This window comes from Chiloscyllium plagiosum, unplaced genomic scaffold (assembly GCF_037043375.1).
Source record: "Chiloscyllium plagiosum isolate Xiang-an unplaced genomic scaffold, Cpla_swu_hap1 HiC_scaffold_8, whole genome shotgun sequence".
Lineage (NCBI taxonomy): Eukaryota > Metazoa > Chordata > Chondrichthyes > Orectolobiformes > Hemiscylliidae > Chiloscyllium > Chiloscyllium plagiosum.
In genome coordinates, this window is record NW_028270146.1 from 19414407 (window position 1) to 19442162 (window position 27756).

The window sequence follows — 27756 nt, forward strand, 5'->3', positions numbered from 1 at the left end:
AAAAGCTACTAATGTAGGTTGGCAGAAAAGTCTGCTTTGATACTATTGGCCTCTAATTAAAATTTAGCTTTAATTACTGTCATGTGTAAACTATCCAAGCTGCTAAAATTCTCCCTCTTATATCATTTTCACTGAACTATCTTTAATCTATATTGTTTACCCTCCCCTTCCCCCAATGGTTTTTATGTATTGTGCATGCAAGTTTTATTTGATAAAAATTTCAATGAAACCCTTTAGTAATGCGTTTGAATGACTTTACCAATAGTTTTAATTGCATACATACTTGTCCTGTTATCATAGCTAGTGGTTTTCCCTGCCTGTACTGCTCCATTTTACATTTAGTACAAGTGCTTTCGGCAGTCTTCAATTAAAAGATAAATAATCATACAACACAGAAACAGACCCTTCGGTCCATCTAATCCGGCCCCTAGGTATCATGGTAGCCACGCATCATCCCAAACTAATTCAATTAGTCCCACTTGACTGCTCTTGGCCTATATCCCTCCAAAACACTCCTATTCGTGTACTTATCCAAATGTCTTTTAACTTTTATAATTGTGCCCATGTCCTCCACTTCCTCAGGAAGTTCATTCCAGACAGAAAGCTGCCCTCTGTGTAATTTTAAAAAAAAATTGCCCCTCATGCCTTTTTTAAATTTCTTCCCCCTCACCTTAAAAATGTGCCCCTTAGTCCTGATATTCCCCCATCCTAGGGAAAAGACAACTACTTCATCTATTTCTCTCATTATTTTACAAACGTCTGTGAGGTCACCTGTCAACCTCCTATGCTCTAGTGGAAAGAAGTCCCAGCCTATCCAGTCCTTCATTAGAACTCAAACCTTCTGTACCTGGCAACAGCCTGGTAAATCTCTTCTAAACCCTATCCAGCTTAATATCCTTCCTATAACTGAGTGACCAGAATTGGGCACAGTATTCCAGAAGAGGCCTCAGCGATGTCTTGTACAACCTCAACATGACTTCCCAACTCCTACACTCAAAGGTCTGAGCAATGGAGGCAAGCGTGCCAAATGCCTTTTTAACCATCCTGTCTATATGTGATGTAAATTTCAAAGAGTTATGCACCTGAACCCTGAGGTCCCTAAACAGGAAATCACCACATCAGAGACTGTAGTCACCCTACCATACATCAAAGATATTTCAGACCACCAGCCTACTCCAGCCCCTCGGCATCATGGTAGCCCACAAACCTATTACCACATTAAAGCAACCATTGATGAATTTAAAGGGTCTTGTACCCACAGCCAGCAGAGTGAACATAGTATACAAAATTCCCTGCAAGGACTGCAATCAACATTACATTGCACAAACTGGCAGGAAACTAATCACCAGGATACATGAACACCAACTAGCTACCAAAAGATGTGACCAACTGTGACTGGTATCCATGCACATGAAGAGGGGGGGCACCAGTTTGACTAGGACAATGCATCCATCCTGGGACAGGCCAAAGAGACACGTGAACTTCTAGGGCCAGGCATTCAAACCGGAACTCCATGAACAAACGTAGGTTTGGACCCCATTTAAAAACCCTTCAGAAACCTAACCGGAAATGATCTCTCAGCACAACAAACCAAGACATGTAGATAGCAAGTGGGGCAGAACACCAGCATTTCACTGCACACTTATGTTACCTAGCATCGTGATGAAACATCTGAAAACAAACTCACCAGTTCTTGTCTCAACCCTTTAAAATTTGCCTTACTCTAATTAAGAACTTTAACTTTTATGGAAGGCGTATCCTTTTCCATAACCATTTTGAAACTAATAGGGTTATGGTCACTAGACCCAAAGTCTTCCCCCACTTTTACTTCAGTCACCTGCGCTGTCATATTGCCCAAAAGGAAGTCTAGTTTTTCTCCTCTAGTAGGATTATCCACATATTGATAAAATGTTCTTGACCACATTGAACAAATTCTTCACTATCTAAACCTTTAACCCTATGGTAACCCCAGTCAATGTTTGGAAAATTAAAAGCCCCCATTATTACAACCTTACTTTCCTTACATATATCTGAGATCTCCCTACATATTTGTTATCCAACTTTCCCCCGTCTGTTGGGGGGGGGGGGGTGCTGAAGTTTGTTCATGGAATGCCCTGCCAGTAACAGTGGTGGACTCTCCCTCTTTATGGGCATTTAAGAGGGCATTGGATAGGTATATGGAGGATAGTGGGTTAGTGTAGTTTAGGTGGGCTTGGATCGGCGCAACATCGAGGGCCCAAGGGCCTGTACTGCGCTGTATTCTTCTATGTTCTAAGTTCATACCATCAGGGTAATCTTTTCTTTCCTTTAATTTCTACCAAATACAAGAATGTATTTTTGCTGGATGATTTTTCAGAAATATCTTGTTATATCAGTAATGTATTATTTAATCAAAAACACCACAACTATCCTTTCTTGTCTCCGTCCCTATCTCTTCCCATATCATCTAAAACCCAGAGCATTGAGCTGCCAGTCTTGTCCATCTCTGAAGTTTCTGTAATACCTATGACGGCCCATTCCCATGTTCTTAAACATGCCCTGAGTTCATCAGCCTTACATGCATTTAAATAAATGCAATTTAGTTCTTCAGATTTATTATGTACTCTGACACTCATCTTTCTTTGCTAATTGACGTACTCTCTTCACATTTAGCGCTTTCCCCATCAACCTTTCTATTTACATGTCGTTCTGCTATAAGATGGTTGACATTAACATGGTTGACAATTTGGGGACACTGTTTCTAAAGTGCCAAGTTTTAAAGCGTGTATTGGTTAGAATGCAATTGCAGCCCTTTTAGTTCAAATGGTACTACTATTACATGACTTTCATTTAACACTTGATTGCACAAGAATGGAACTACTGTGTTCTTGTAGAAGTGACCGTACACTGCTATTTAGAATTCCTCCACTCCTCTGTCAGTATAAAGTCTCCCTTAATGGAATGAGCAAATAGGCAAAGTCTTTTCCCTGGCGTCGGGGAGTCCAGAACTAGAGGGCATAGATTTAGGATGAGAGGGAAAAGATATAAAAGAGACCTAAGGGGCAACTTTTTCAAGCAGAGGGTGGTATAAATATGGAATGAGCTGCCAGAGGAAGTGGTGGAGGCTGGTACAATTGCAACATTTAAGAAGCATTTAGATGGGTATATGAATAGGAAGGGTTTGGAGGGATATGGGCTGGGTGCTGGAAGGTGGAACACAAATTGGGTTGGAATATCTGGTCGGCATGGATGGGTTGGACCGAAGGGTCTGTTTCCATGCTGTACTTCTCTATAACTTTATATGGATCCCTTTTCTAGTTCAGGTTAAGCCCATCCTTATCTATCCCAAAAGACATTCTAAGTGTCCAGAAAACTGAATCCTTGAATACACCACCTCATCAGCCATTGATTTATCTCCTTTATCGTTTTGTTCCTTCCCTCGTTTGACTTTGGCATTAGGAGTAATCCAGAGATTACTACTTTTAGGGTTCTATTTTTTAATCAACTAGGAGAAAGTTTTTATTTAATCTCTGGTGGTGGGGTCTGATGTTCTGCAGAGACTATTCCCTCCGTGACTCCCTTGTCACGTCCACGCTCCACACGCAGCACCTTTCCTTGCTGCTGCAAGAGATGTAAAACCTGCAACCACATCTGCCCCCTTACCTGCGTCCAAAGCCCAAAGGATCTTTTCACATCTGGCAGAGATTTTTCTGCACCATCTCATCTACTGTGTCCGTTGTTCTCAATGTGGTCTCCTCTACATCAGAGAGACAAGACGCCAACTCACGGAACGTTTCAGGGAACATCTCTGGGACACTAGCACCAAACAACCCTGCTGCCCTGTGGCCGACCACTTCAACTCCCCCTCCCACTCTGCCCAAGGATATGCAAGTCCTGGGCAGCTTCCACTGCCAAATCCAAGCCACCTGACAACTCAGAATGCCTCATCTTCACCTTGGAACATTTCAACCACATGGCATCAATATTGACTTCACTAGTTTCTAAATCTTCCCTCTTCCCACCTCATCACAGATCCAATCCTCCAACTTGGCATAGCTTTCTTGAACTGTCCTCCCGGTCCATCTTCCTTCCCACCTATCTGTTCTACCCTCCCCACTGACCTATCGCAATCACGCCCCCCCCCCCCCCCCCCCCCCCCCCCACCCGACCTGCAGACACCTATCCCCAGTGACCCACCCTCCTATTTATCCCTCTGCTCCCTTTCACCCCTGCATTCCTGGGGAAGGGCTTATGCCTGAAACATTGACTCTCCTACACCTTGGTTGCTGCCTGACCCGCTGTGCTTTTCCAGTGCCATACTTCTCAATTCTATTTTTTAATCTTCTGCCTAACTTAAATTCACTCTGTACTGCCTTAATATTTTCCCTAAAAAATGTCATTCCTGTCAATGTATACAATAATTTCCAGTTTCTCAATCTCACCTTTAACCATATACTTGAAACATTTGGAAACATCCTTAATCGCACCAGGAAAACAAACCATTCTAAATTTACGTTCGCTACCACAGAATGTCCAAACTATCCCCCAACAGGCGTGTCCCCTATAGCAACTATTATATTTTGTCAAATGCTACCTAACTTAATCATTCCCAGTGTCCAATAACTGACTGCCCCTTCTATTTTCCTCCGAGAAACCATCCCCCTTTCACAGTATCAAAGACTGAAAGTCTATTTTATAGAGTAGCCACCCGTGACTTTTGAACTATCTTGTTACCTTTCCTGACAGTCACTCATCTATCTGACTACTGCTGTGTAATAACTCTAAATCTACTAGCCATCTCGCTCTACCTCATATATGCCCATAATAACATTAAACCTAAATAAAGGAACTTTCAATAACGTATGTTTAAAATAAGCTGCCTTTCATTACCTACAGAAGAGAATGTTAAGATGGAAAAAAAATTAAAATTATATATCAAACATAAATCTTAAAATCAACCATTTAGCTGATTAACTGAATTAAAATGACTCCTCTTCAAAAAAAATTCTTCAAAGCAAAAGAATTCTCCACAGATGACCACGTGTAGGACTTACTGAAACAAAAACACAGCTTCTTTTGTTTTTCAAAAAAAACTGTTCAGCTTTTCAAAAACATTTTTGCCATGTGAAAAGAATTCTTTAAAATGCTTAGTTTTTTAGCTTCTAAATTTAGAATAAAGAAAACCTCAGCCATTCACTGAAGGCCTTCGGAAAGCACATATATGTTTCTGATTATTGTAAGCTCCAAATATTCATTTAAGCAATTAGCTTTTCATAGAATCCTCTATTTTGAAGTGTGAGAAGCAGCTTTGGCAACGTGATTCATAATTCAGCATCAGGTCTCAGCAGAATAATAAAGAAAAGCTGATAAGTTGCAGCAACCAAACAGAAAAGCATGGATGATGTGCTGAAATGGGTGACTTCAAGACTATAGCTAATTCTCCTTTAAAACTGGAGCTTCATTTCAAGTGTTAATTTAAGATGCAAAATTATAAATGTTGTCACTCTAGACCATCATTGCTGCAATCCTCTCTTAGATTCAAAAGCTGCTAAACATAATGTGGATGGTATGGTTTTAATTTGAATCTTAAGATGTAGGTCTGAGTTTAAATTTTATTGTTTATGTGGTGAAACAAATAGATTACTGTATGATTAGGATGGTTGCGAATAAAAGCTCACCTGATAGAATTCGAATTCTAAGTTTGTCCTTAATCTGGTAAAACCAGATAAATTTATGGTATTAGAATTGCAATGGGGAAATCATTATTACATGGTGGGTGAAATTGAGGCTTTGGAAAACATGCGGTGAAGGGTCATATGATTAATACCCAGTTTAAAGCATCTTGGTGAGATAAGCTCAAAAGGCTGGGACTCTACAGTTTAGAGAGGCGTAGACTTAGGGGTGATTTGATTTGAGTTTTACAAGATTATGAAGGGAATAGATTGCTTGTGTGCTCTGTTTTTCAACTTGATAAGTTTGGGAGGACCAAGGGTCACAATCAAAGCTGATCCTAGTTTCTGTCTGGGACAGAGATCACCTTACCTAAAGGTTAGGGCCACAGGATAATCATGATCCAGAGTGGCCTCCTTGTGGATTATTTCTAAGAATTGGGGAGGAATTTCTCAGACTCTTCTTTAATAGCCACTGGTTTTAAATCGAATTATCTGCATTCAAGATAAGGTGTTTCTCTGGTGGGGTGGCAAATGTATATAATGTACTTGCATGACTCAGGCTGGATTGACTTTTGACTTTTTCCAGACTGCCTTTTTAATATGTACATGGCTGGAACCTCTGAAATAATGGTCTTTAAGTTAACTTTGGCAAAGAAAAGCTATTAATTGATGAATTAAATGCCTTCAGTTTGCTCTCAGCCGATCTGACTGTTGAAGATTTAGGAAAGATGAGACCAAGGCTAACCTTTCCTGAAGAACGCCAAGATTTTGCATAATGTTGGTTTTGTTGTTGGCTAAGCCTACAGTTAATCACCTAACTTAAACTATTGTGCTGAAGTTTGTACAATAGAATTGCTTTATTGGTGTAATTTGATAAGCGCCCTTAAATTCTAGTAAATAATCATCGATATTTCTTTCACAAGGTGAGAAAATATGCTAACTTTCTTGTAGCCTTGTTCATTTGAAGCTATTAAATTGCATAATTATTCAAAAATAGAATTAACTCCCATCTGGCCTACATGTAACTCAGCCCACCATATTCTGGTTGACTCTAACCTGATCTTTGAAATGGCCCAGCAAGCCACTCAATTTGATAGCAATAAATCGTGCCCTTGCCAGTGACACCCATATCCAATGAAAGAATAATGGAAAAGACTTACAAACAAGTGATTTTGGAATAAGAATAGGCTATCTCCTCTTTTTACCTATTTTTAACCCATTTGCTTAATGTATCCATATCCCTTTTCAGACCATGTTCTCAACACAACTAGCTTTTCTGCCAATCTTCACATCAGTGAATCCAATAAATGCCATTATCAGCTAAATTCCAGTTACAATATTAACTTTAGATTACATTACAGTGTGGAAACAGGCCCTTCGGCCCAACAAGTCCACACCGCCCCGCCGAAGCGCAACGCACCCATACCCCTACATTTACCCCTTACCTAACACTACGGGCAATTTAGCATGGCCAATTCACCTGACCTGCACATCTTTGGACTGTGGGAGGAAACCGGAGCAACCGGAGGAAACCCACGTAGACACGGGGAGAACGTGCAAACTCCACACAGTCAGTCGCCTGAGGCGGGAATTGAACCCGGGTCTCTGGTGCTGTGAGGCAGCAGTGCTAACCACTGTGCCACCGTGCCGCCCTTTGTTTCTACTCCTCTGTTCAATGGTCTTCAGATTTCTCTCTTTTCACCCCCCCCCCCGCCCCCCGCCCCCCCCCCCCCATCTGTTGTTGTGGTAACTTTTTTCAGAATTTAACAAAGTACTGGATTTTTGCTGAACATGGAGAGATTGTGTATACAATATCTCAGGATGGGAAGTAATAAAAAAAAACTGTCAGATGTGAATGAGCTTGAAGTAAATCCATTATTTACATATCAAAGTGGTAATTTATACAGAATCAAATATCAGAATGACTAGCTAATTAAATTTAGGGGATTGATTCGCAGCCAGTGAACGGAACAGATTCGATCATAAATTGGAGTAGACACTTCGGACCATTGAGCTCTCTCTGCCACTCAGTCAAATTGTGGCCTTAACAGCATTGTTTTCTGCCTGTTCCCTATGATCCTTGACTCCCAGTCAATCAGAATGTGTCTAATTGAGACAGATTCCACAACTCGGAACAAGCTGCTTTTTGATTGTAATAACGTAATGTATTAAATGATGCTGCTATCATTTATTTACTGAAATATATCCATGTTGGTAGCTCTTCTATAGTGAATATAATCCTTGTACTTTGCTTGTTGTTAACATATGTGAAGGAATTTGAAATTGATACCTGAAGTTCTCTTTACAACTAAAGACTTGCGTAAGTGTGTAAGTGTAATTTCTGTAGAAAGTGCATTCGCACAAACACCTCCCACACCCAAAACCAGCGCAGAAGATACCTTTTTTTTAATCACTCCTGTATTTGATTCTGATATGTTGACAAACTAATGTTATAATGCTGTACATATAATAGGAATAAAAAATTCTGGTAACCTGTCTAAGAACTGCTTGGTTTACAAATTCAAGATTGCAAGTTGTGAAGGATCTATAAGGACTTCAGTGGGAGATTTTGGTATATAGTGTTTGTTTTGAACAGATGAAGTCATTTGAATGTATTTGGTACTTGCCAAGAAGGTAAATAAAAGAAAATCTAATACTATCTGCAGTATCCTGTTAAAATTTTCAAATGCATAACTCGATCTGTCTGCCATCACCCTGCTGTTTCTGAAAATTCTTGCATGGTTAAAAATTAACAAGGTTAATTGGTCAAACATTGCAGTTGCCAGCACTCCAATTCACTTAAATGAGGGCCAATTAATTATTTAGCACTTCACATTTTCATCTTTTAAGGGATAATTTGATCAGTGTTTTCCAGAAAACACTGGAGGAAGTGTGTGGTCCTCCACAAGTAGCTCCCAATACTTTCAATTAAACCAATGAGTCTTGGCAGACCCTATTATCATAAAGGGTATCACAACAGCATTTGATCCTGTTCTCTCATGGCTTTGCTGTATAACATTTCAAGTGTGTTATTGATTAGAGATCTGGTTGAGATTACAAACTTTTCATGCCTCCCTCACAAACATACAAAGAACAACTATACAGGGACCTACTGTAGCTGAAGTGAGCTAATTCAGTAGAGTTCAGGGGCGGGGTGAAGTGGGGGAGCTTTAACACTGCTTTCCTGGTTGGTTTTTTTGACTAAGTTTATAACTAGGTGACCTTGTTCTTTAGATGTGGCTCTGAAATTCAAACAACATTTACAGGAAATGTTATTAGTAATGTCTATATTATTGCAGTAATTAATCTATAATGTCTTATTTGATTTATCACACGTACCACAATACAGTGAAAAGTATTATTTTGCATGTTATCCAGACAAAGCTTACCTTACATAAGTACATCAGAATAATAGAACAGAATGCAGAATATAGTGTTAACACTATAAAGAAGACACAGAGAATGATCAACTTTAACTTGAGCTCTGTTCAGAAGTCTGACAGCGGGGAAGAAGCTGTTATTGAATCTGTTGGTACATGTTTTCAAAATTCTGTATCTTCTGCTCGATTGAAGGTGGTGGGTGGGATATTTGGCCATTTTCTTGAGCTGATTCGATGGATGGAGGACAGGCAGGTTTGCATGGTGGACTGGGCTACGTTTATAACTAATTTCTTGCTGTCTTAGACAGTGGTTGCCATACCAAGCTGTGATGCATCCCAATAGTATCCTTTCTATAGTGCATTCTTGACTGTAGTGTTGATGTGGATGGACCAGGACAGATTTGTGATATTTACTGCTTGGAACTTAAAGCTATTGATTATCTCCACCTCAGCATCATTGATACAGACGGGGGCATGGCCTGTTTTCTGCCTCGTGAAGTCAGTGACCAGCTCCTTCGTTTTGCTGACATTGAGGGGGAGGATTGTTGTCTTTACCCCGTGCCACTAAGCACTCTATCTCTATATGACTACATTTCTAATTGGGTGACCTTGTTCTGTAGATGCTGTTCTGAAATCCAAATAATAACAATATAGGAGATACTGAGGCTAATGGGCTGAATAGTAACTCAAGGAGAGAAAACTATTAATTGAGTGGGTTTGAATTACATCGCAGTTTTAGTAATTTCAGTTTAATCAGCATAATACATTATTTTTATGTAATTGATTTGTGAAGGGACAAAATTCACAAAATTGCAAAATCAGGTTGTGAATTGATGTGCTGTAATAAAGCTCAAGTCCATCTGTTTGTTGTAAACCGCAGATTGAAGCTTGACTTTATAGAATCAATGACAAAGTCCATTGAAGGTCATCCCTTAACTGCAGTATACTTTACTAATGCATGACATCTCCTGAACCTTGAATAACCTGTACTTTTGCCCCTGCTAAGTTTCATGCGATTATTCCAATTGTTGCTGGTTTTGAGTAAATGAATCCTGCTATCTTTATATGTTGATGCTTTAATTTGCTTCTGTATTCACACTTGCATGTTTTAGCCAATGTGTGTTAGTTTACATTAATTTTTTAAGTCTGATTTATTGCAGTTACATGCTTGAAAAAACCTCTAATATTATGATGCAGTGTTCCAGCAGCTCCAACTGTTTTTCATCTTTTTGTTTAAATGTGCTTGCAGCTCAAGGCTTTCGTCAGTTGGAAATACACAATTTGTGCATTTACTTGATTTGCCATTGATTTCAAGATTTGGTGTGTGCAAGTGTTTATGAAACTATGGCATCAATCAACATAGCATTAGTTCTGTGGGACAGATTCCGCATGTGAACAGATTTTACCCCTTGATGGGAAAGGAGACACACAGTCATTAGACCTTGAATGGGATGTGTTTTAAACCAACACACACAGGCACCATTATTTAATGTTTAATATGTGGCATGGCATTCTCAATAGACATTTAACCAAAATGTGGACTTTAATGAGCTTCTCTTCTTTGTATGTTTGTTTCCGAGCTCATGCAATGCATTTTTTTAGTTGCACCTGTAGCTTTAAATTACTAATTTGTATGTTTTCTTCTTCGCTTCGTCTTTAGGTCAAACCCGGGTTCAACAGCTGGCGGAGAACACTCGGTACTTCAGAAGAAGACTGAAGGAAATGGGATTCATTATCTATGGAAATGATGATTCACCAGTTGTGCCTTTGATGCTGTACATGCCAGCCAAAATTGGGTAAATTAGAAACATACTCTGGCTTTGTAGTGTAGGCTCAGATTTTAAGTTTCCTTCAGCTGTCTGTAGTAACAAAATTATTACCTTACTAGCAGTTTTGCAAAAATCTCCACTAGAGTGTAGCTTTAAATAAACAAACAAACAGAAGAAATCAAAAATGAGCAGTGTTTTTTCCATTTTTGAAATCTGACAAACCACCTTGTACCTTCTGGACTGTGTAATCATCATGGCTCTTGTTGAAAGGTTAACAACTATAAAATTCCATGGATTTAGACTGTCTTACAAAGCTTGCACTGTCACTTAGGAGACACAAGTCTCCTTTTAAACTCTAGCTTGCTCCCTAGTAGGGAGTTAGTCTTTGTTTGAATTTGTGGGGGGGGGGGAAAGCAAAATTGGCCATTTGTTGCAATGTTTCTGACCTTGGGAATTGTATTTTCTCGTCTTTGACCATTGGGATCAAGGATTGTTTTCTTACACTTCATTGTTATGAGTGAGGTGACTAACTAATCCAATATTAGCCCATGTTCCTGCCACAAGTGGACCAGGTGGTATTTACTGAAGCAGATAGATGAGATGCTCAGATTTTCTCTCTGCTCTTTGTACTTGGTCTTCAGCTGGGCCTGTCATTTGAAACAAGTGAGACCTTGATGGGTGTTTTTTTTTTCCTGAATTTGGGCCGGAATTCTTACGACTTAGAGGCTGTTGCATTTTTTCCTTGAAGTATGTCCTCTGCCTTCCATGTAGCGAAGTGAAGCTCAGAGTAAAGCACTTGTGTCTAGCATGCAGATGAAGCATGTCCTTGGTTTAGAGGCCAAGGCTCATTAGTTTGACTCTAGGGATGTAAGGGATAAGATGTTAACTAAATTGGGCATAGTGCCTCTATGGTAAAGAGACTTGATATGCTTCACACTGAATCTAGAACAGGGGTTTGGGGCTGTGATAAGAGGGGAAACGTGGAGTTGATCTAGAATCGTATTGAATCGCAGGACAGGTTTTAGAGGTAATATGGTCTCTGGCTTCTATTTTTCATTTTAATATATCTTTGAGATGGGTGAGAGGAGAGAAACCATCGGAGCAGGATTAGTCCATATGGCCCATTGACTCTGTCCACCGCCCCCTCTTGTCTTTATCATAAGCAAACGTAGCAACAGCAGATGTCCAAATTGTTAATGTACAACATGAATATTTGTGGTCCCAATACGGGCCCCTGCAGAACTCCACTAGTCACTGGCTGCCATCCTGGAAAAAAAACCCTTTTAAGTCCCCCCTCTGCCTTCTGCCAGTCAGCTTGTCAAAGACCTGGAAATCCAAATAGATCACATCCGCTGACTCTCCTTTGTCTAATTTGTTTGTTACCTCACAGATTTGTTAGGCATGACCTCCCTTGATGAAACCATGCTGACTTAGGAGAAATCAACAATCTCATCCTTGGTAATGAACTGTAAAATCTGAGCAACAACTACGGTCAGGCTAACTGGCCTCTAGTTTCCTATCTTCTGCCTCCCTTCCTCCTTAAACAGAGGTGTTACAGTTTTCATTTTCTAAGCCACTGGGACTTTCCCTGACTCCAATGATTCCTGAAAGATCACCACCAATGCCTCTATTATCATTATCATCATCATCAGAGCCCTGGGTGTATTCCATTAGTCTGGGTGATTTATCTGCCTTCAAACCTTTCAGCTTCCCCACCATCACTTTAATGGCCACTATGCTCAACTCTTCTACTGTGGAAACTGATGCAAAGTAGCTGTTCAGTTTCTTCACCATTTGTGTTCGTATTACTACTACTGCAGCCTCAATTTTCCAGGGACTTAATGTCCTCTCTGTGTCTCTTGCACCTTTCTGATTTTTAAAAAAAATCTCCTGCATCATCGTTTATATTACTTGCTAGCTCACTCTTGGATCTCATCTTCTCCACCTCTCAACCCAACTCATTGCTTTTTTTCAGTTATCCTCTGTTTTTTAAAGGGTTTCCAATCCTCTGGCTTCCCACTGATCTTCACCACATGCTTTTGCTTTTATGCTGTCCCTGACTTTCCTTGTCAGCCATGGTTGCCACCTCTTTCCCTTAGCATGTTGTTTCTTCCTTAGTTCGAATTTCTGTCATGCTTCCCAAAGTACCCCAGAAATTCCTACTATTCCTGCTCCTCCATCTTCCCTGCTAGATTCCCCTTCCAATCAAATCTGGCCAGTTCCTCCCATATGACTTTGTAGTTACCTTTACTTGATTGTAATAGTTAGAGGGAGGACTGAATCAAATCTATCAAACTGCAGTGTGAATTCTATCATACTTTGGTCTCTGGATTCTAGGGGTTCAGCTCCTTAATCAATTCTACCTCATTACACTTCATTAAATTCAGAATTGCTCGACTCTTAGCTGGCCTATCCCAAGCTGCTCCACTTTGTAGGCATACCATGAACTCCTTGATCTGCTACCAACCTGATATTCCTAGTCCACCTGCGAATTAAAGTCCCCCATAAGTTATATAATAGTGCCATTGTTTTCGGCCTTTTCCATCAGGGCCTTTTTTCTTTTGTGGTCCCTCAGATCTACGTGCACAGATTCTACGTCTCCCAACTCTTTATCGCTTCACGCAATCGACTTCATTTCTTACTAACAAAGAATCTCTGCCCCCTCTGCCTGTTCTTTTGATAGGACATATATCCCTGTATATTCAGTTCCTAGCCTTGATCCCCATGCAGAATGATACCTACAGCATCATACCTGCCAACTTTAATCTGCACCATAAGCTCAATTACCTTGTTGCATATACTATGTGCATTTAAGTACAACATCCTCAGTCCTGTGTTAACTGCCCTCCTTCTCATTATTGCCCCTTATTTGCTGTGCCTGAAGTTAGATTCCTCCTCCTTCCCATACTCTGTCCTATTACGTGTTCTGGAGACTTTAACCTCTCACCATTTAGTTTAAAGCCCTATCTACAGCCCTAGTTATGCATTTTGCTGCAACTCTGGTCCCAGCCAGATGGAGCTTGTCCTTTCAGAATAGTTCTCTCCTTCTGCAGTACTTGTGTCAATATCCCATGAATTTGAAACCGTTTCTCTCTCCAATCTTTTGAGCCACAATCATGTTGACCCTGTGGCAATTTGCTCATGGCTCGGATAGTTATCCAGAAGTGGTTTCATTTTTGGTTCTGCATTGTAATTTAGCTGTTCAGATTCCCTTAGCAGGACCTCTTTCCACTTGCTACTGATACAATTAGAACCGATGTGGACCACAATAACTACCTTTCTCCTCCCATTGCAAGTTCCTCTGCAGCCCAGATGAGAGATCCTGAACCTGGGCATCGGGCAACACAGCCTTCAGAACTCACAGTCACAAAATAGTGCCTATTCCACTGACTATACTATCCCCGATTATAACTACACTTCTCTTTTTCCCCCCAACCCCCAATCGAATGGCTCCCTGTTAAATTGTGCTATGGTTGGTTTGCTCATCCTTCCTACAGACCCTACTGTCATCTGCATGAGCAAGAATCCTAAATGTTGTAAACAAGCTCAAGAGTTCAAGCTCCTTTAGTACTACCTCCTGGATCCCTTTATTTGCTGTGGTTGTAGTTAGACCCTGTGTCCCTGACCCACTGACTGCATTTGAAGTAATTAATCGAAGGGGTGTAACTGCCTCCTGAAACAGTTAGGTAATTCCCCCTCCTCCTCTCTTTCTCTCCCCCCCCCCCCCCCCCCCCCCCCCCCCCCCACCACCACCACCACCACCACCATACCTGTGTTCTACGGTCAGACTCCAGCTCAACTGTGAGCCAAGTTCCTCAAGGAGCATCATGCAAATACAACACACTGCCTGGCCTGCCATCTCTCTTTTGATGACTTAGTTCTTAATTTGATTTTTAAAAGTTTTGTACGAATCTGTAAGTATTTCCCTTCGATCTGAAGTTAACTATATGTTGAATTGTTAACACTCAGCAATCAATGAACTTAGAGTTTACCTGTGATGGCACTCTTGTGCTGGACCCCTGATATCGCTTCAATTTATTCTGTTTTTAAATTAAAAATTTTTTTACAAAGTATGAGGAAAAAAAACAAGCAAAAAGCATTCCTGCTCCCCACCCACCGAATTCCCATGTTGCCACCAACTTCCCCATACTATATACTCACTTGGGCTGTGTCTCAGTCTGGATGCAATCTCTCCTTTCTGACTCTGCAAAGCTTTACTCACGTCCCCAAGCACACTTTCTGAAGTCAAAACGCTAACTGTTTTTCTCCAGCATTTTTAAAATTTGAATTCCAGCATCCATAATATTTTGCTTTTATTTGAATGTAAACATATTTTCATTAACACCTTCTTTGAAAAATGTTAAATGTAATGACTGTCCTGGAAAGACACTGACCTTTCCTTTTAAAAAGAGTACTTCACAGGAGTAGCCAACACCCACTGCCCTCTATTGTGAAATTCAAATTACAGAAATAATGTGTTAACTGTATGCTTTTCATCATAGTATTTAATTTTGGGAATAACGTTGGAGTCAGGATTTTACTTCCCATCTTCCAAAAGGATGTAGGTGGTGTTGGCAAGACCAGCATTTGTGGCCCCTCCTTAATTGACTTTAAACAGAATTGCTTGCTTGGCTTTTTCAGAGGGTAATTAAGAGTCAACCACATTGCTGAGAGTCTAGACTTTGCATGTAGGCCAGACCAGGCAAGTATGGTAGGTTTCCTTTCCCCAGGTGCTTCGGTGAACGAGATGTGTTTTTACAAAATTCAGCGATAGTTTTGTGGTCATCATTTAATTGTATTTAAATCCCCTCTGTTGCTGTGGTGTTATTAGAGTATCATCTTGAACCTCTGGATTACTAGTCACCATAAATGGAATATTTGCTGTGATGACAGCAGGCAGATGATACAAATATCAAACACTTGAGGAAACTCAAACTTAATTGGGCAGATAAGATGTGTGTTGAGAGAATGAGATGTAATTATTCAAAGTTTGAATATCATGGGGAAGTTAAACAATGCAAGGTTGATTCCACTAATGGACAAATTGGTAATAAACCTGACTTTAGGATTAGCATCAAAGGCGCAAAGTGAGTAGTTGGAACAAATGATTTTACACATTATTGCTCCAATACGGAATGCATTGCCTATTAAAGTTGAGTCAATAACACACAAGCAGGATTTTGATTAAACCTTAAACTTATTTATGTTGAGTTAATTCTGTTCTAAAACCTGATTTTTAAGCAAATATAGGATAGATTTGGAGGATCGACCTGTATATGTGTGAAAGCTATATTTGGTGAATTCCATTAATGTTGGGTTGTCAACACAAACTAAATAGCCTTGATAATCAGGATTGGACTATCCTATTGCAAGTGTCCTTTGAAAACAATCACCCATTACTTGGGACATGAGTATTGCAGAGTTGCCATAGGGTTCTTTGCTAACATTCTAGAACTGCTCTCTCAACAATGAAGCTCGCAAAATGTCAGGCCAATTATTTTTATGCCATAGTTTCAGAAAAAAAGCTTTTTTCAATGTTTTTAAAAAACTTGAAGCCTGAAGTGTACATATTATTTCTGCAGTGCTTTTGGGCGAGAAATGCTGAAGAGAAATGTTGGCGTTGTGGTGGTTGGTTTTCCCGCTACTCCAATCATTGAATCCCGAGCCAGGTTTTGTGTATCTGCTGCTCACACCAGAGAGATGCTGGATACAGTAAGTTTTTTTTTTCTTCTATTTTTAAAACTAATCTATTTCCTTGCAGACTGGTTGAGAATAAATTTTGTATCTATACTATTTTATCAGTTCTGGGAGTGTTTTGTCACTGACCTCCCACTCCAAGTAATCTTAATGTCATTCAGTTCACAATAAATCAATGCTCAAGAGTCTTTTTGGAATAGTCAGCCCTTTTAAATGGAGTTGTAATAGAAGGTGCATCCTTTCAATATGTTAAGCTTACTGATTTTTACCATTTAACATTAAAATATCTGATTTTCTAAACCTTGTATATTAGGTACAAAAAGCAGTGACAATCATTTTTGTTTAATGTCATCAAAGCTTGTAATTGGAAATTAACATTGTTGTTCAAGTTAATTAGCTAATAAAAGGTTTAATTTGATACTATAATTGCGATACAAGGACAATGTCTCAAGTTTTATGTCATTCGCTAAATAGGCAAAATTAATTCTTAAATTTAGAGGCCTGAGTTGAGAAGGTTAAATACCTTGCTTTGGTCTTACATCACCACCACCACCCAGATGGCTCCAAGCACTCCTATTCAGATCCTGAAATCATAATGTTGCGTTCCATGTGAATTTTACACTTTGAAAAATTGATTTTTTGTAATCTCAGGACACCCCAATGCATTTTACAGCTGAAATAATTGTGTGGCTGCTGTTGTAATGTAGTAAACAGAGCAGCCAATTTGAACACAGCAAACTTCCACAAATGACTGTGGTAATAACCAGATAATCTGTTTCTCTTTAAAAACTTAATAGTTGAGGGATAGATATTGGCCAGAATACCAGGGAGAGCATCCTTTGCATTCACCTAAGATATTAGGCTTTGTTAGATGTTTTATCAGAAAAATTACATCCTTATAGTGAAATATTGTCTGAACTGTGTCCTGAAGCATCAGTGTGGATTTTAAGGGACAGATTAAAGAACCGAAGCAACTGAGCCTAATTAGGAGGGAGCAAACAGACAAGATACAAGACTGAGCTTTGAAGAACTGATCAATGGTTTCACTACTCAAATGGGCTGGGAGCTGAAAGTCAGTCAGGTAATTTGAGTGAAATGCCCAAGGTGGAGAGAGATTAAATTTCTAAGGATAATGGAGGAAGAGAAGTGAGTCTGTGAAACAGTTTGAAAGTGAGAATTTTAAATTTGAGATGTTGAGGAACAGAAGCCTTTTATAGGTCAGTAAGCAGTGGGTGATTAATGAGGTAGGACTTATTCCCTGGTATTGTACGAATGCCCTTAGTAACTTTTCATGTCTGAAACTTTTGATGTCCTTGTCCCTTTTTATCAATCATAGTAACTTGAACAAGATGCTGTTTAATGGCATTTTCTTTTTGGGCACTTCATTCAACAGCTTTACTGTTGAATGACATTTATAGAGCTAAAACGCTGAGCTACATTAACTGCGTTTTTAGAAATGCTGCTGAAAGTGTAGAAGCTGGGCTTGTTTTTAAGCAATTACTTTGAAATACTTAACTAACAAAACACGTGTGTAATGACATATTTATCAGCATTCTAATTGCGGGTTTTGGCCAAAGATGAAAGTTAATTATCAAACCATCTAACTCCCTAAGGGCCAAGTACCTTAAAATTGAAAATATATTACTAGTATTCCTACAACTCTGCACTCCTAAATTATATTCTCTTTGTAGTTTCTGCAATCGTACGGTGCTTTATTTTAAATTGGGAAGTCTTTTATCCTGAAGCTCATTTTAAACAAAAAAAACTTCACATTTTATTTAAACAAAATAATAAAATTGCTACCACATGGCAATGGTAATTTTATCCAAAAAAGGTCTCCTGTTACACTGTTTGAATTTAGGGCTTTAAGCAGTAATGCTAAAGTTTCAAGATTCACCTAATGAGCTCCATATAATTGTCAAAAGATGTAATGCTATGCTCAATTGGCATGCACTTAGAGGAACCATTCACTCCATCATTTTTGTACTGTTTCAATCAATAGAGTGCAGAGTCAGGTATTTTGCTTCACTTTCCTCTTAGTTATGCCCTGTCATTTCCCACCAAGATCAGTATCCATTTGTGATTATGAAGGGACTTCTCTTATTGAAATGTCTCTCTGGTATACTTAAAAGAAAATGAGATATTTGCAGTAACAGCATCATCTGATGGTGAGGAGGAAACTATTCTGTTTCGTTGTTTCTCATGTTTTGAAGTAATCTATTTTGAAATGTATGTCAAAATCATGTATTCTGGAGTAATTAATATACTTTGAAATTCCAGCAAGGTGTCTGTAAAAGGGTGAATTTGGTAAACCATATGTCAGCAGAAAAGTAAAAATAATTTGAAGTGGGAACCGGGTTCAATTCCAACCTCAGGCAAACTGTGTGGAGTTTGCACATTCTGTGGCTGCGTGGGTTTCCTCTGGGTGCTCCGGTTTCCTCCCACACTCCAAAGATGTGCAGGTTAGTTGAATTGGCCAAACTAAATTTCCCAAAGTGTTCAGGGATGTGTAGGTTAGGTGCATTAGATAGGAGTAAATATAGGATAACATAAGGGAATATAGGGGAATGGGTCTGGGTGGGTTGCTTTTCGGAGGGTCGTTGTGGACTAGTTGGGCCGGAGGGCCTGTTTCCACACTGTAGGGATTCTAAGGACATAAGTGTTAGTGATTCTATGTCAAGTTCAGGATTGCCTTTGTGCCATGAATTAGACTTGAGGTGGAAGAAAATTAGTTGCTTAGTCCCACAGATCTGTTTTTGTGATAGAAATCCAAAATAGGAGCTGGTGTAAGCCATTCAACCCTTTGAGCCTTCTCCATTATGATCATGGCTGTGTGACTCAGATGGAGTTTTACGACAATTGACCGTGTACACTACTTTAATTCCAAGTTTGTGTCTCACTGGTATGATAGGAAGATTGTACATGTTAATTGGATTACCTTGTGGTTTATCGGTGTTCTGCTGAAGTTAAATTTTTAATAATAAATTGCTAATATTTAAGTTATGAACTTGGTGATCCAAATCTGTTATTTGTCAAGTTTGGTTAGGAACAGTTGAGTGATTTTGAGAGTTTGTTTTAATTTTACCATATTATGAATCCAGTGTAATGAAGTTGATTTAGTTTGACCTGCTATCCCAGTGCTGTAAAATTTGAAACTAATGTTCAATTATCAAATTGCTTGAGAGGCTTTTAAAAGGAGTCTTTGCTCTGGTAGTTGTCAAGGTCCTAAGTTGGTCTTTTCAAATGTCATTTACATGCACATAAGGTCTCTTGGTTTAAATATTTATTGGCACATTTCATCATTTTATTAAATAGTACATTCCATCATGAACTCTTCAATTCTATTTAGCTGTGCACCCAAGCACTGAAAGTTTAAAATTAATACTGTTCGAGTAATGCTTAATTGTCTCTTCAGGATATGAAATGTTGGGTACCTACCAGCTTGGAACTGTAATGTAAACTAAACTTTCAGCAATAAAGTTTAGCATGAGCCAGTTCAAACTCTCTGCAGCAGTTCTCAAATTTTCTCTAATATTTCATCAATGTTTTGAATTTTTGATTTGTTTTCTTCCCTTGGAAGCACACTGCATTGTTTGGACACTGGGCTTTGATGCGTCTCTAAATTATCAGTCAATATTTTCCCTGACCCCTCCACTGTACTGCTAACTTCATGTTTTGCAAGCTCCTGCCGGGACCTATCTATGCTGATGTATTGTATTTTCAGATGCTCACATTACCCTGCTGCTTAAAATTTGACACCTTAAAATTTTGTTTGCCTTCCCACCTGTAAGAGTTTTACTTTGTAATTAAAGCTCAAATAATAATTTAAATATGATAAAATATCCAAAGCAATAGAGTTTTCCTTTGTCCTAGCCAATATTTATCCCTCAACTAATTTCATTTTAAATGAACAACATTCTGTTTAACAACATCATGACTGTTTTTTGGCGATATGTGTGCAAAATTGGCTGCCATGTTTACAACAGTGTTTATCACATTGGCATACTTTAGACACTGTCAGGAGATTCTGCAAGCTTTTCTTAGTCATTTGGCTGTCACAATCAAGGTAAGTGGGGTGCTTATTTGAGACATGCTGAGAATGATTTTGGGAGTTAGGAGAACAGCCTAATTGGAACAATCTAGCCAGTTACATCTTTGGTTATCACTACTGTTTTTGAAGAACTGACATTTGATCAGGAAAGTAGTTCATTGAGCATTCTATTCTTTATTCTAATGTTTTACCTTTGCATTTTTTTAGGCTTTAAAAGTAATCGGAGAAGTTGGTGATCTCCTGCAGTTGAAATACTCACGGCACAAATTGGACCCTTTACTTGACTGTCCCTTCGATGAAACCCTGAATGAAGAAAACAAAGACTGACCTCTGCCCCCATTGGGCAAATGTTTGCAAGTCCAAATCTCTCCTTTCAGTTAGCTACCACTCTGCTTCTTTATGCTTCAAATCTTCAGACCTATTTATATTTTTTTAAAACCCAAGTTGAACTTGAAGGTGTTGAATGAGTGCTCATTCACTAAAGCCATTTTGTGTTTCATTACCTGGAGCTATACACAGCTTTTCGGCATTTCCATTATTTACTGAGAAATCAAAAAAATTGCGTTTGCATCTCCTGAAAGAGTTTCTCCCCTGAAACCCTGTCCACAATAAGCTACTATACAAGTATAATCAGTTTATTGGCAAGGTGGAGCCACTGCTCACAAGCATGAAACCTCTGAATCTTTTTTGAATGGTTTAAGTAACTTCTCACTTTACATATGTACCACATTCCTCTTTCCTCCCTCCACACACGACTTTGTTTCTTCTTAACATACTTCCTAACTATGCTGGTCTTGATCTTTCTTATAAGTGACACAATAAGAATCTTCAGAAAGGTAAGGTGGGACTGTGGTTTTAATAAGCAGTTTGAAATAACTTGCAATGATCCAATTCATTTTTTTTTGTTCACATGCAATCAGACCAATTAAGAGTTCCTGAGGCGAAAGCTGATGTTGGCGAGCCCAGAATTGCCAATTAACTAATTGCTGAAAATAGTACTGATTATATGTGTGAAATTTTGTTTAGGTTACTTTTACCTCCTTTCAGTGATGGTGCTCCCTCCCCTCAACATCACAAAAGCTTTAATTTATAAAATTAGATCCACTTTACATGCAATATAGCATTCAAAGCAGTACAGTTGGGTAAAACTGTCAATAGAAGGTCATGCTGGATAAGTTTTAATCTGAAATGAAATGTTGCAAGAAAATGTGTGTTGAAAGCCGGACGAAATCTTTAGGAAATTAGGGTTTAGTTTATAATCTGTTTTGGAAATTTTATTTAGAGATGGTGGTAACTTAATTTGACCATACATTTTTTAAAAATCTCACCCAAAATTGAAACATCAGGTCACCACTCTTGTCCTGAACTGTATAACCTGAGACCCCAAATAATGCAGCAAAACAATTTCCTCATCTTCCTCCTCACCACTCCCGAGAAGATTTATTTCACTAGTAACCACTGATAAGTGAGAATACCTTTACCTGGAACAGAAGAGGATTTCTGCTGCATGTGTAAAATAAGTATTTTACAGGCATTCCCTTCAGTCTGTATCCATTATGAAAAATGATGCACTTGACCTTCATTCATTGTTGCATAGCCTGACTTATAGGGAATTGATACATTTACTTCACTGTCAGTTAGTAGTTTGAATATTTGTGTTTTTGCATCTGATTTTACTGTGGGGAAGGAGGATTGTTACAATTTCAACATTTTTTCCTATACAAGATATTGATGAGTGAAGATGAAGTTTTTTTTTAAAAAAATTGACAGTGCTCCATGCTTCAGATCTTGTCTATTGTTAGTTTGATCATTGCTGAGGGCTAGCACTGAAAATTGAGGTCATGTGTTTACAAATGGCATTGCAATGTTGGAAGGTGTTTTTGCACATAGCTCTATGACTATCTTAAATTCTTTCAGATTTGAAGTAATTGGCTGCAGTGGTATGATTTCTTTACAAATGTAGATATTGCCATAAATGCCTGACAGGTAGACAATTATTATACCTGCAGAATTCCTCAATGTATTTGCTGAAGGGAATACACTGTTGCATGTTTCTAAGTGCTAGCCACTGGTTTAACCTGAGAGAGATTGTGGAGGAAGAGAGGATAGGAGAAGTGCTGGAGTGCAGGGCTTCAGAAGTGCCCTCCAATGTTGAATGCACTGAGAAAACCTCTCGTTTCTGTATTGTGTATTTAGTTGCCAGACCTCTGAGTCATGGTCCTTATTTTTCTATTTATAATAGGTGGATTCCCAGTAAATTGATTATTAAATGTACTGTGTGGTCAGTGTGATGCTAATACTGTATTGTGTCCGGTGAACCCCTCCTGAAACACATGGATTTTGGGTGAGGACAGGATCATGCAACCCACTCACCTCAAAATTCACTTGTGTGTGTTGAGGGTTGGTGATTTGGGTGAGGTACCAGAGGGCACCTGTTGCCTGTGAAATTAAACCCCATTATAGTTTGTCTGTGCTTTAGAATAGAAAAGAACTAGAGGAGAATAGAGGGGGAAATTGAGTCGAAAGATTTGTCACATGGTTGGCTGGGCCAGGGTGGGGAGCAAAAATGATTTTGCAACCCTTTAACCTCCCACCTCAAATTTGAATTGAATGAACAGTATTTCACTTGCCTTCATGAGGAAAAGGCTTGTGAATCCTCACAGCACCAGATCCAATACCATTGTGTTCTTTTTTATTTCAGATTACTAATTTGAAATCACTCCATTGACATTATTTTTCTAACTCCAGTTCGAGCATATTTATAAATCTCACTTACTCAAGTTTAAGGGATGAGAAACCATATGAATCACTAACTTTTTATACTAACATGTGCAATCCAGAATTGATTTATTTTGAGTTGGGTTCTTTTTCTGCTTAAATTGATTTAAGCGGCGGATCATTGTAAGCAAATGCAGCTTTAGTTTCTCTGGAGAAGTATTCACTTTTTTTTTAAAGGAGAAAAGATTTAATATCATTGTACTGTTTAAAATGTAGTTTGTGTCATCTATGTTTCAAGCTGCATTCATGGGCTGTCACTTATGCAGCTTATGTGATATATTCAATTAGTTAAATTAATTACACAATTGTGTCCTCATAGTTTTGCCATTCCAGATTAATATTGTCTCTATTCCTTTGGAGGGCATGCAGTTATGATTATGATACTTTTAAAATTCTGCTTGTGCTTTTTTCTCCATTAGTTTTGCCCTGAGTATTATTATAGAGTCAATTATTTTGTTTTCTAGCTGCCTTCTTTGCAAGTTAAGTCCTATGAGTTTTCTCTGTCTTCTCCCAATACAATATGAACTTCTGATGCACTTTTTTATTTTTCAACAATACCTTCTCCACTTTATTTTGTCTGCTGTCATTTGGTTAGCTTTTGCACAATGGAGCAGGTTTTTTTCTCCTCTTGCATTTGGAAATGCAGAAATATCACTGCTTTCAGTGAAGTTTGCTGTTAAGCATAAAACTGCCATTGACAAGTTGATTTGAAATGTAATGTCCAGTTGACGTGCATGAAGGAGAAATCTGTTCACAATTGCTCATCTGCACTGAAGCTTTCCACTTGATCTTGACTGTTTATAAGCTGTCTGCATCATATAAGATGTGATTGCTTATTAATTGGAGGGGAATGGTTCTGGGTGAGTTGCGCTTCAGCGGGGTCGGTGTGGGCTTGTTGGGCCGAAGGGCCTGTTTCCACACTAAGTAATCTAATCTAATTGTCTTTTTTAAGATTAAGCCACAGGCATGTCTTTTCTGTTTAAACACATTAAACACATCAATTGAGCACTCCTATGAAAGTCAGCTTGTCACTATGGTGTAGAGTAGGTTCCCTATGCAAAATATTCTTTCACAAGGAAATGGCAATGGTTCAGGAAACAACAAAATGCTGGAAGAACATTTATTAGCCACCTTCAACTTCACTGACCATAGTTTTCTACAGACTATGGTCATTCTGTCATCTCCACTTCGGCATGAAATTTGCTATGCCAACACCTGGAAAATGCTGTCAGAGGGTATGCTAGGAGAAAGAACATTTCCTAAGTAGTCAATCAGAGCAGCCAGTTTAAGGAAATTGTTCCTGACTGAGCATTCGAAGAGTATAATTTCCAGGTAGTTCCAAAAACGCTCTGAACAAATGCAAGCTGTAGGAAGAAAAATCCTCCTGCTGTAACTTGTTTCTGTCTTTAAACCAGGTTTTTTTTTGCTGTAATCCTGGCTAACTCAATCTCAATAATTTCATGGAAAACTACAGTGGGGGGTAATCTGTTGGAGATTTGGGAGGGGTACTGCAGCATTCTCCCATGTTGCACATCTGTATAAAAACAAGCTTTCATTTTATCATAACCTTTAATCCTTATGATATATTGACATATTATGAAGTATAATTTGCAAACCTCACAATACATTTTGAAAATTGTGTTGAAAACAATCTTTTCACTATGATGTTTTATATTTGTACATTCATACATCTATCAGTGGTCATCAATCTAGCTTTAACTTTAAGATTACTTTTTTTTCTTGTTCTGTGAATTTTAAGCTCACAAGTGCAGTTATTTTTAGCTGTGTGATCAGGATGCTGCCAATTGTAGACAAGTCAGTGGTTATATTTATCCAACTGATGGTCAAGGCAGTTATGAAAGACCATACAAGAGAACCTTACATAAGCCTATGGCATGTTGGAGCTATGCAGACTTTTTTTAATGTTTGTTTTTTTAAAAGAAAAGTAACTTTCCTTGGTGGGGAAATGTGTTTTTTTTTTAAATTGGATAATTTGGTGGAAGCTGATTAACATATGATGGGTATGTGTACAGCACCTTCTGTGTGCACACAGGCTCCAAAAGTGCACCTTTTATTTATCTCCTGAAGATGCACCTTTTAGGGCGATAGCGCGCACTCCAGTCTCAACCATGCCGTCATGAAAGGGAAGAGAAAAAGCATTTTGTGCCCACTTTGTGTTGGCCACCTCATGTCTAATTTCTCTGCCAACGAATGGCAATGGTTTTGAGATATCCACTGATGGGATGGCACTTATCAGGAAATTGTTTTGAAAATTTCAGTCTGCTGGTTTATCAGTGCAGCTAGAGCATCTTGTTAATGTATTCAATCTAGTTTCAAACTGCCACCTTTTGAAACAACAGCTGTAAACTGTCTACTCAGGCTCTGGCAGCAGAGGCCTGCTGTACCACCTACTGCGAGGAAATCTCAGTCAATCATTTTTCTCACAGGTGTTTTTGCTCACTTGCACTAAAAAACAATGACTGTTCAATTTTAAGAATTAAACAATGTTTCCCATTAGCTGTTTATGTATTGTCTTCTCTTAAACTGTTTCAAGGAAAATAATGACTATTTTGAATAACATCTTAATGCCAATAGATAAGGATTGTACAGGTTTGCACACTTCAGGCATGAAAAGACTTCTCAAACTTCCTTAAAGTGCTTGTTGCAGGGAAGACCAAGAAGGGCACTGAAATGGTGTGTGATCAGAGGTGGTAAATAAATGCTGGATACATAGTGGAAGTATCAAGTGTGAACTGCAGTGGTGCCTTGTTAAGTAGCATATTGTTGAGTTTTACTTAGATTGTGAACTGGGACATTAGAAGAGGACGAGAAAAAATTGAATGCAAGTTTTCTTTTGTTGAACTGTACCATGTTAGATACCGAACATACTCTGATAGACATATCTACTCCATGATTTAATTTAGTGTTGGATTTAAAAGGTTGATGCTCACTTGTGGCATTACACGTTGATGTTTGGACAGTGTTGACTGTAGTTATGCAAGCCAGTTATGTGTCACAGGAATGTCTGGTAACCTCTTCCCGTGTTCTGGTGTTGCTAAAGTAAGGCATGTAAAGTATTTCTGATAGGACCAGATAAATACCAATGTTGATTTTGCTGCTAGCAGAGCAGTATTTTACCCATTTGCAGAGGTAGGGAGGATTGTTGTAACTTTTGTTCCGTTTGCTTTCCTGTTGAAAAACATGATGGACATTTCCAAAATGCAATTTAAAAACCTAAAGCTGTACAGCCTTGGAATTCTAATTTTTGCCAATGTTGATGCCAACGATTCTCTCTGGATTCTAATCTCTCATCTTGATTTGTCATTTTGTGCTGTGGTAGATATTGTTGAGCTATAGATGCAGCATCACATTTTAAGAAATGTTTGAACGTATTGCAAGAAATCAAAACCCCCATTTGATAAAGCAGCTTTATATTCTGTGAACATTCTAAAATCAAAGGCAGAACCATCTTTTTTTTTCAAATACATTCTTGCTGCACACTTTATATTAAGCATCATAATAACTTTGGCTTCAGATTAGGAATGATTTTGTTTGTCGATTAAATCAAGGCTAAGGAAAGAGTTCTTGGTGTGTTCTGAAAATGATAAGGCACAAATCTCTGAACCAATGTGCAGCCAGCCAAATACAACCATGTTCATGACACTTGATTTAAGGTTAAAATGGTGTCTGTTACTTCCTGTTTTGAAAAATGTATAAAATGAGATTGTAGGTCCTCTTGCTTTTTCTGTTTTTCTCAGTGATTTGTTTAACGATGACTTAATGGCTTTGTGTACGAATTTTAACCTGGAATGACTGTTGCATTGATATTTAGAGACAAAAGTCTCTAAGTTATGTCTAGAATACAAGAAAATCCAATATTGAGAATTTGGAAATCCTTGTTAGCGACTTGATTTGCTAGCGACTTGATCACTTTATTTGTTGCAGGAGAAGGAGGAACAGTAGGAAGAAATGAAGTTTGCTTTTACCCTTAAATTCTGTCTGCCTCTGCAAATTTCAGCAAACAAATATTGGTTTGCTTTTCACATTTGAATGATCTCGGTCCCATTTGTGGAATACCAGTTGCAGTGTATTATAAATGTGATTAATATCCCTTACTGTTTCTGTACATATCCTGTTCTTTTGTACATGAGATGTTATAAATGTACTTTTTTGATGGGACTCAATGCAGTAATGTTTTATATTGGAACCTTCCTTGCCTTTTACCTTGAATGTGATTTTACATATATCATTGGTTTATGAAAGTGTAATTTATTCATGCATTATTTTGGAAATATGGTGCATGTTGAAAACACTGGAGAATCGATAACTGCTTGAAAAATGTCAACTGAAATGTATAATGTTCTAAATAAAAACTTTCAATATATTTTGGGTTGCATGGCATTATACAGGATGGATTTGAACTATTGATG

General features: G+C 38.5%; 1 protein-coding gene across 1 annotated transcript in view; it reads left to right on the plus strand.

The window, feature by feature from the left end:
• sptlc2a (serine palmitoyltransferase, long chain base subunit 2a) overlaps positions 1-27710 on the plus strand; it is a 128919-nt gene extending 101209 nt beyond the window's left edge. Inside the window, exons 10-12 of the mRNA XM_043697043.2 lie at positions 10692-10827; positions 16383-16512; positions 20756-27710. Coding sequence (XP_043552978.2) covers positions 10692-10827; positions 16383-16512; positions 20756-20875 — 386 coding nt within the window. The 3' untranslated portion in view covers positions 20876-27710. The remainder of the gene's footprint in view (positions 1-10691; positions 10828-16382; positions 16513-20755) is intronic.
• The last annotated feature ends 46 nt before the right edge of the window (positions 27711-27756 follow it).